The following is a 10,736-nucleotide window of genomic DNA, read 5'->3' on the forward strand; positions in this document are numbered from 1 at the left end:
AAAATTATATATACTGAAATAACGATCATTTTATTTACAGTGTGAAATGTGGGCCTGTTTAGGTGAGCTCAACACTATTATTATTTTGTTTAAATGGCAACAGGTGGCTACACAAGTTAATTGGACCGCCTGCCTTCTAGTGGAAGAGCATTTAATTGTTCTGCATGTCAGTGTAATTTGCTGGCATAGATAGATGAACAAAGATGCATTGTTTGTCGTAAGCAGATCATGCTTTTCGGCCCAATTAAATGAAATAGGACAATTCCGCACCTGATAATCTCTCACTGGTGTAAGGTACTAGCGTAAGAATTTTTTAAAGTTCATTTTAATCCTACCATTGCTTGCCTGCTCCATTTCTTTCCATTTTTTCTTACTTCCAGAAAGTCGCTGTCTCCTGTAGGCTTGGTGTCAGGTGGTCTGGCCGTCGGCAAGCTGGTGCTGCGCACCGGAACGCCTCGACCGGGCGGCGACTCCTCTCCACGCTCTTGTCCCGAAACTCCCGGGGCGGAGATGCTGCTCAGTGGAAGCTAAGGGATATTTCAAATCACATCTTCACCCTCCACCCACACCTTGTCATGTAGTGATGCAGTTTACACACAGTTGATTCTGTTGTGGTTTAACACAGCAGTCCCCCATGTTAAAGCCATGTAAAGGCAAGTACTACAAATTTATAAGCATCTGTTTTTTTTTTCTTTATGTGCTATGAATGTAAAATTACCGTGCATACTTTGTGTATTGCTTGTGCCTTGGAAAAACATTGCATCCCCAAAGTTTTCCCATCTGTCATCTATACAGGCCTTCCATGTATTAGTGGTTTTATTTACAGTGGAACCTCCGAAGTCCAACACAGTCATTTGACTTTCAAGTTGTCCTAATATCGAAACAATTTTGCCATTGGAAATAACGCAAAATGAAATCATCTGTTTCAGGCTCAAACTCAAATTGTGCAATAAAACTACCGTAATATGAAGTAAAAACACTAGGCCTTTGCAGATTCCTAACAGACACAATGACAGCGAACAGGTCTAATTGGGAAGACTTACTTACTCATATTGTACTGAGGAGCCAGACCTTTTCTGGTTATTATGAAACATTTTTAAAAGACAAACAGCTCACATCCTGAAGACGCTCACTGAGCTGATGTCGCACACGATTTGCTGACTTTTGTTGTTTTTAACTTTTGAGGCATTTTCAAAGACATTTTGTTGGTTTTTTTCGAACATTTTGGTTGAACTCTAAATTCAACCACTTTTGGGGATTCCACTTTGGACGTTTCACTGTATCTTAATGCCACTGCTTTTGCTTTCTATCTACAGTATTGTAATGCTGCACGGCACATTTAGTTTTGCTCTCAGAGAGCGCAGATCATTTAGGACCTCAGTAGCTACAATGAGGATAAATGTTTATCCTTCATCCTAAAAACATGAATGTTAGCGTCACTGAAGACTCTAAATTGTCCATAGTTGTGAATATGAGTGTGAATACCATACGTTCCCTGCGATAGACTTGCAACCAGTCCAGGGTGTACAAATTTGACCCGTGTCTACTAAAATGGATTTTAGATTCACCAGCGTGTTAAATCACAGAAAATGGTGGTAATGGTGGGAAATCTTGAAATTGTTAACCTGTACATGCCATAAATAGACAGTGGTAACAGTTGTCAAGAGGCAGCTTGAAACAGTCGAAGAAATTCCTATGTTCCCGCCACATTTGCCCAGGTTCCCACAGAAATGTGCAACTGTTAGTCTCTGAAAGGTCACGGTGAATCTCGAAACAGTGAGAGTGTAAAACAGCATTTTAAGAATAACCATACAGTACATACCAAACGTAAGGAACAAAAGTCATACAGAGGGTCAGAGGGTGCCTTGACACAGGCACAAGATCTGCACCTGGAAAAACAAGTACTTGCAAAACTACACTTTCTATTTTCTCTCAAATGTTGATTAAGGATTAATCATTCATTTATTAATGTCAGACAGGCTATTAATATATTTTGAAATGAGCTGTAGCCCATAATTTGATATAGCCCAGTGGTTCTCAAAGTGTGTTTCAATTGCAGCTCCCTCTAGTGGTATGTGAAAGAATCACTGAATTAAATGTTTAAACTGCATAATGTTACAGTGGCTTAAACTTTTTCTAAATCCAGTGCAGTACACTTGTCAAGTACAGGTCAGTTGTATTTGACTTTTATGTTCAATAGATTTGCATGTAATCTTTTAAACTGTTTATTTTCAAACATTTACTCAGGTACAATTTCCATTGAACTTTTTGTGTGCACTACAATTTGATTGAATAGTTATTTAAGTACATCCATCCATTTTCCGTTCTGCTTATCCTCACTCGGGTCGCGGGCATGCTGGAGCTTATCCCAGCTGACTCTTGGCGAGAGGCGGGGTACACCCTGAACTGGTTGCCAGCCAATCACAGGGAACACATAAACAACCATTCGCATTTAAGTAATTTTTTTCCTATATTTAAGCACAGTGTTAATGGTAAAACTGTGCAAAATGTTACAGTGGCTTGCAATAATGCAAAATATCATTTGTAGGTATAACACGCTTCTGTTTTTTTATGAATGCTCACACTACTGTATTTTAATGTTGGTAGTGATGGTAGTATTTGTAGAGCCATGTATTTTTTGAGGTACTACTTGCTGTAAAAAGTTGAAGGACCACAGATACATAGACAATTACGAGGATGCTCTTGGCCGGTATAACTAGTATGTAGTATATAGTATAACTTAATTCTAATTGTGCTTCCTTCCACTTAAGTTTTGCAATGCAGAAATATTGGGAAACAATGAAGACATGATTATGCCATCAAGGTCCATATTTCATACAAACATGATGCAACACATTTGGTGGTTAGGGTTGAAATCTCAACCCCAGCAGCAGTGGGCAACAAATGTCTTCTCTATGCCAATACTCAAAAGTATCTGATAACATATGATGCTTTGAACCAGGCGCCACCAATGAAAAGCCAACGGCGCGGTCATGAGATCCCATTCCACAATGGTTAGTCATGGTTTGTGTGGTTAGTCATTGCTGCAATCGACACCAGAATTGAAATGTAATCAAGGAAATTAAGGGTGGAGATCCTTGGTGTTGTATATGACAGACTTAAAGGGGTGGTGAACCAAAGGCCCGTGGGCAATTCTAAATACAAACAACCTCAGAGGCACGGTTCTGAAAAAAAGCCCTGAAAAAAATGTAACCCACCTGAACGGATCCTTGTGTTTACTTGTGCTCCGTCCGTGTTTTGTTTGTGCATTTCGTGCACCGCTAACTTCTGTGAAGTTGTTTGTCTGAGTATTTTGTATCAGGACTGCAGTCACTATGTTCGATTTAATAGCGGTCATGGTGTCTTAAATATTTGCCGGTCATCCGATCTGCTTTAGTCAGTAATATGCTGTAACCCTCCATAATAGAACACATTGGTTCTTAGTGGTTGATGTGCATACATCCTCTCTATGTATGCATATAAGAGTCATATTTCGTCATGGAATATGAAAACAGCTTTGGAAACTAATAATGTGTACGTTTTTGTATGTCTGGGAAGTTCAGCTCTGTGAGCCACTGTTGCATTTGTTGACAACGCTATCCTGTGTACTGAGCAGTAGTCTATACACTGTAATCCAGGTAAATATCATCATTAAATCTTCATCAACTCATTTAATGAATGATTTGCAAGAACTCTTAGATTATCTTCCTGTTGTCAAGATTAGCTAGAGGTTTCCTCGGGGAGAAATTGTGTTGCTTTACTATTACAGTCATGATGTTAAATATTCTGTGGAAGTACCATATTTCCTCATAGTACCCATGGGAATTTTTCCTCAACAGCAGAGTACCAGGCGTCTATCGGGGGAAGTGTGTTTATTAACAGGGAGACCTCTATTCATACAACACGTTTATAATATTTTACTTGAATACTTATTCACAAATAATAAATGAACAAATAATCATGAAATTAAATGTAAAAATGTGTAATTAGTGTTTTTTTTAACGATAGGAATATAATTCATGTTATTTAAAAATTTGAAAATAATTGTTTTCTCCAATCCCTGATTTTTTTTTCTCACATCATTGTTGAAATGTTTACCAACTTTTACTTTGATAAGCTCAATGCTGCTCCACTTTCTTTCAACTGCACCTTAACGACACCTTTACAGATGCCACATCTAACATGGCACATGGTGATATCAGTCGTAGTAAAATAAATTACAGTCAACTAGTGGTACCGACCTACTGTTGTTTTTTTTTTCGATAAATGGTTTATTTCAAGGGTGAGAAACGTATGGTCCGACTGGTTCTTTAATCAGGCCCGCCGAGCATTTACATTATCATAAGTACTGTAATATTTTTGTGTTTTCTTGGTTTTTATTTATTTATTTAGTCATAAATAATGAGTTAGTTGATTTATTTTAACTAACACAATAGAATTGAATATTAATATAAGAATATTAGTAGAAGAAAAAGTACATTTACTGTAGATTTTACTTTTGATTAATTGGTTAGTTAATTATAATTAAATTCATTAAAAAATACAATTAAAATGACAATGTATTCATTATTTAATAAAATAAAAACAAATTTGCACACACAGTTTAACTATTTTCTTTATCTCGTCTATGAATGACCTGGCCCATGTGTCCCTTTTACAAAATCTAACGGGGCCCTTGAGCACAAGTACTTAGCCACTCAGATTTATTTGTCCACGTGAACGACATACCGCTCTTTGAGGAAATACTGTGTTTTCATGACAGATATTTTTTTGCCTGTTTTACTTCTCAGTATCATTGATGACTTTGTTTTGGGGTTTTTTTTTGGACAGTGCTGCATTTTAAACATGGCTTTAAGCTGTAAATTAAACTACCATTTCCTTTAAAAGAGTCTGGTTCACATGTAGTACCTAATGCGCTGCACTACTTCCTTGCCCTTTCACTTCCAGTCGATGCAGTGTAGGCACTCTCCTTCAAACGCCCCCGGCATCATCCTGCATTCATTCTTTGTCATGCATGCAGTATACAGTATTGTGGCTCTTGTGATGGCAGAGCAGTATCAATGTAGTTGTGATACAACACACACAAGCACGCAAACACAAACACGCGCGCGCACACACAACTCGCTGTAAGACTTCTGCACATGCCCACTGTGTGGCCACATCAGGTGCAGAAGTTTTCCCACGGCTTGTTTGGTCAATGATACTGGTTATTATTAATATTATTATTATTGGTTGTTGTGATTGTATGCTTTGTTTGATTCTAAGAATTTGTGTCTCTTAACTCTCGATGTATGGGGGGAAAGCCTGTTTGTTCATTGTGAAACATAAACAAATGAGCTGAAGTTTTTCTTTTACTCATGTCTGTATTAAGACGCTTTATTCGCAAATCTGTTGCTTAATCGAAAACTATTGAAGACATGGTACACATCAGTCATTTGATGAATTTATAGGCTTATTGATATAACCCGATCAAATTTGGTTGAATTTTAAAGTTATTGGGACAATTGTGTAATGTTTCAGAAGGAAGAAAATAAAAATCCTTTAGAGACAGCATAATGTATCATGTCCCCTCATTGAAATAATACAGTTATGTATTCCATTTATTTCCTTGGAAATGTCACTGTGTGAAAGATTTTCCCTTTTACCATAGACAAATGCTTGGCTTGACTAAAGTCCATGTGTATATGAAGATGGACTTTTAAATAATTAATTTCTCTAGCTATTGAGTGAGCAGCTGACTATTGTGTGAGTGAGTGTGTGTGTTTTCTTGTATTTTTATTGCATAACACACCGATGTTAAGCAACAAAGTAGAAAAGTACTTCTGTGTTGCACTGTGAGATGAGACTGGATGCATGCAACAATAAAGCGACAGTAAAGTTCATGTTTGTCATTTTTTTCTTTATTTTCAAATGCCATCACAAATTAAAACCTGAAGTTTATTTTTATATGGTAATTGGATACATCCGGGAAAAGGTTTGCAAAATACTTCATAAGTGTGCAATAATTTATGGTATGGTATGGTTGATTTTATTATCTGTTTTGTATACGCAGAGATTGGCATAACCAGGTGTCCGTGTGGGGGTGGGGGGCTCAGCTTTTTACCCTAAGTGCCCCTATGTGTGTGATGTGCCCCTTTGGTCTGCCAAAATACCCTTTTTCCGGAACGGAAAATATCGAACAGCACCCACCCCCACCCCCAAATATAACAATATAAAAACAACAACAATAATACAATCATGACTAAACCCCAAATCTTCTTCTCCATTCATATATAGTTTTTGTTGTTTGAGGTGGTTATGGATTAAAGAGGAGCTACTGTATGTATAAATCAGGGGTGTCCAAACTTTTTCTTCCAAGAGCCACGTACAGAAGGAGGCAAGGGTCACTTTGATATCTTTAATTTATTTAACACACTAAACCAATACTGTATATCAGTGTAGGAAAAGCTATGTGAAGCTATATTTATTTTTATCAATACTGTATATTTAAAAGAAACAAACCTGCTGGGTCGTAAAGCAAAAAGTCATGCTTTTTCAGGATTTTGGGGTGGCCACTGGGCAGGGGCCTGTATCTCACGAGAATACAACCACCCCTGCACTGATCAGCACCAGAATCACATTTCCACATTCAGAACCAAAACAAGAGCTTTATGTACTAAGTTGACCTTGGCTTCACATCTTACCGATTGATGTGTGATTGGTAAGAAAAAAATAAACTGAGGGATGGGAATGAACTTCTTCTCTTCTCCTGCATTGCCATTCACTGTAGAAAGTAAGTACTGTTGTACTATGCAGGTAAACCACACGAGCCGTAAAAATGGATGGCGGGCCAGAATTTGGTTATAAACGTATTAATGTATATGTATTGTATTAATAAAACACAAGGTAGCGCTAAATCCCAGCCTGCATCTGAGAGGAAGGGTCCTAAACAAAAGTACTACATTGAAAGTCAGGCTTAAAAAATGTAAAAATTCCTCTTGATACCTCTAGAATCCCTTTACAAAACACATTTGAGCTGATTAAATAGCAGTTATACACAGTTTAATTGATAAATATAACTCAGTGTGTCCTCTGCGTTTTGAATCTTACGCGTTCCCGTCTTCCACTATCTTCGGCTATTTTCGCTAAAAGCATTCACACTTATGTTATTCTACGACAAAATGTTATTATTGTTCTACTTTATTCTCCACACTTTTTCGGCGCACTACTCCTCCCGCATTTTTCATCCGATTTACACCGTTCCAACTTCAACGTGTCCCAAAAATGTATGCCTCGCGGGCCACATTTCCTACAATTCCACATTTTACACCCATTCCCAATGAGACATTCAACAAAATGCTTTCATATCATTCCCTTTCACGTTTAAAACATTCATCTCATTCAGAACACATTGCCATATTACTCACATTCCACATTTTTCACCCACATTTCACATTTTACTATGTTATAACACCAACATTCTCCCCCATTCCACTCTATTCTGCCTTGTTACCCACTGCTTCCACATTTCTTCACCATTCAAACCATTCCACTCACTACATGTTTTCCACTTCCCCACAGTCCCACATTACCCACATTCTGCACTGTGCAACACTAAAATACCCACATTTAACCCACAATAAACAAGTTCTACATTATTTAGCTACAGTTTCCTTATTTCTCAACCGATTCGCACCGTTTTAACTTCGACATGTTCAGCTCATTCAAACCAACCAGTGAACAACTCCCATTCCCCAAATTTCACAAAATTTCAAAACAAAACCCCGAAATTGGATATTTTTACACATTTTTCTTTAGTTTCCTTATTTCTCAACTGATTCGTATCCTTTCAACTTCTACATGTTCAGCTCATTCAAGCCAACCTGTGAACAACTCCAATTCCCAAAATTTCAAATAATCTCCAAATACAAACCCAAAATGTAACATTTTTTCCCACCAAAAATGTAACTTTTTTAACCAAACATTTCCTTCTTTTTGACCCAAATTTCCCATATTATGACACATCCTACATTATTCCCTCATCCTTCAACATTTCTCGACCGTTTGAAACCATTCTAACTTCTCACTGTTCAACTCGTTCCGCTTCATTCAATATCATTCCACATTATTCAACATCATTCTACATCATTCCACATGATTTCAATCAGCATTTCAGCATTCACGCGCAATTTCTCCAGAAATTGCACAGTCTAGTTCACAATGATTTATTGTGTGGCAGCTGGTTGTGCTAATGTTTCGGGCAGTGGCAAGAGCTTCTTTAGCTTTCCAAGTGATGAAGCCATACGCGACCGGTATATCCAGGAAAGTCAATCGGGGGAAGCTACCAGCTGGATTATTTGTGGCTGCCAAGCAAGTACAGATAACTTTCGAACCAGTGTGTTTTCAGAAACATTTAGGGGAAATAATTCGAACTAAGTTGAAACTAGCTGCGGTGCCAAAATTTTCCCTTCCACAATAGTGTCTTCAGCCGTCATGGTAAAGGGAGAAGCGATGCAGGAAGGAGGTGAGGACTTCTTTGCATGTACCTACAACTGCATTATTGGTGGTGATTATGCACTGAACAGTACCAATTGATTAAAATCATTTGCAGGTACAGTTTACACCAGATCGCCATTGTTTTTGCAACAGAATTAAATACACAATAATTATGATGCATTTATTTATATATCACCTTTAAAAACATGTTTACAAAGTGCACAAGCAGAAATACCAAAACGAACAAAGATACCAACTGTCATATGAGAATATCATAAAAAGGGGCATGTTCTGTCCATGACGGTAAATGGACTGCACTTATATAGCGCTTTATCTATACCATCACATTTACCCACTCACACACACACATCCATACACCAATCAGCAACTGCTGCCATGCAAGGAACTGCCAGGCCCACTGGGAGGGTTAGGGTTAGGGTTCAGTGTCTTACCCAAGGACACTTCGACATGCAGACAGTCAGAGCCAGGATTTGAACCGGTGACCCTTTCGTTACTGGACAACCCGCTCTACCAACTGGGCCACAGCCACAACTGATCTTCTTGGGAGGTGACCTTGAGGTCTACAGAGGTCTGGAGATGGGCCGGACAATCCTGTGCAAAGATATGCCTGGTACGGGTGTTCCTACAAGCTGAGCGAGAATGTGCTGTGAAGATGTATGTCATTACCGTTCGTAACCGTTCGCTGGCCAGGCACAAATTCCTTTGAGCTTTTTGGAATCAACGGAAGTCCTGCACCTTACCAGATGAGGACTTGTGCCGGCACCAGTTAAATGGCAAGGAGGAAAGCAGTTTAGGGAGTTAACACTCAAGTGTGTTTGGATTCGCCCCCACTCATTGAGTCCAATGACATCATGAGCGACAAGACATGAATCCCCTCTCCAGAGGTTGCCGACGCTGAATCCTCTCAGCTGCCTGAGCTCCCTTTGCTCTGCTTATGTTTGCTAGTCTTATGCTGACTTGTGGGCGGGATGGACATTTATGGTGCAGCAGGCAGCCAATCATATTGAAGCGGGTCGCTTTTAAGTCAAATGTTATTCATAACAATGATTGACACAGTTTTACAGCACTCTCTCTCTCACTCTCTCTCTCTCTCTCTCTCTCTCTCTCTCTTTCACACTCTCACTTCCCCCTCTCGCTCTCTCTCACGCAGGAGGAGGAGATTGCAGTGGGAAAAAAAGGCAACTTGCAACCATTAAAGCATGCACTCGTGCAAATGCAGCAAGATGAAATTTTTGATCGCACAAGCTGAAAAAAGGTAGCATATGCGACCAATTTGATCGCAGTCTCGAACCCTAATATATATATATATGGTAAATCTTGCAACTAATCAGATGCGTTGCATTGCATTACATTGTGACTTTATGTCAGACTGGGCAACAATATGGCGCACTCTCCTGTTACTTTCCAGATTTTATTTTATGCGGGTTTGCACTATGTGTGTGCCCACGAGTAGAGAGACAGAAGGCGTGAGGTGACAATCGTGTTATTAGGAAGGAATCCAACTTGTGTTTTTGGCAGGAATTAATGTGTTATTAGGAATCCAACTTGTGTTTTGGGCAGGACACGCCCTGCTGCAACATGATTTGCTCCTGCATCGTGGGAATGGTCATTTTGTTACATCTGCGTAGATGTAACAAAATGACCATTCCAAATATGTATCACATTTGTCCAAAATAAAAAAAAAAAGTTTGTTATGGTTATGTTTAGGGCAAGGGTTGGGCTAAAGGCGGTTTAGGATGGGTTAAGGGTTAGGGTTACTGGGATTCATATTAATGCCGCCAATCTTAAGTATAATACTGTAATTTTTTTTTCTGTCTGGGTGCTGTCAGGTGTGTTCTACCGGGATACAACAGCCAATCTTATTGCAGGGGCGCGTGTCCTGGAGCCAGTATTATTGGAGTGGGGCGCGCACATGATTGTCGCCTCACGCCTTCTGTCTCTGATTGGCTGTTTTTCCTGGAGCGAAGGGTTTCTTGCAAATCAAATTAGAGGCACAAGATTGGGCCAGAGAGGGTTTATTTTCCCCCCCCACATATCATTTTACTCATTTACTACAGCCAGGTCATAATGACATTTTTAAAAAATATGACGAAAACTTTTTTTTTTTTTAATTGTAAACTCTTATGTTGGAATAATTTTTTGGATCACGAAAACCTTGCATTTGAATAGGGGTGTGTCGACTTTTTATATCCGCTGCAACTGTGTCGCGCATGCGCGTTTGCGAGAGGCTGTAAGACGCG

The 10,736-nt window shown here is 39.0% G+C and overlaps 1 protein-coding gene across 8 annotated transcripts in view; it reads left to right on the plus strand.

The window, feature by feature from the left end:
* Positions 1–5,865, plus strand: part of rc3h2 (ring finger and CCCH-type domains 2) — a 38,591-nt gene extending 32,726 nt beyond the window's left edge. For all 8 annotated transcript variants that reach the window (XM_061698100.1, XM_061698103.1, XM_061698104.1 and 5 more), the window contains one exon: positions 381–5,865. In XM_061698100.1, coding sequence (XP_061554084.1) covers positions 381–531 — 151 coding nt within the window. In that variant the 3' untranslated portion in view covers positions 532–5,865. The remainder of the gene's footprint in view (positions 1–380) is intronic.
* The last annotated feature ends 4,871 nt before the right edge of the window (positions 5,866–10,736 follow it).

The sequence above is a fragment of the Phycodurus eques genome, chromosome 15, assembly GCF_024500275.1.
Source record: "Phycodurus eques isolate BA_2022a chromosome 15, UOR_Pequ_1.1, whole genome shotgun sequence".
Lineage (NCBI taxonomy): Eukaryota > Metazoa > Chordata > Actinopteri > Syngnathiformes > Syngnathidae > Phycodurus > Phycodurus eques.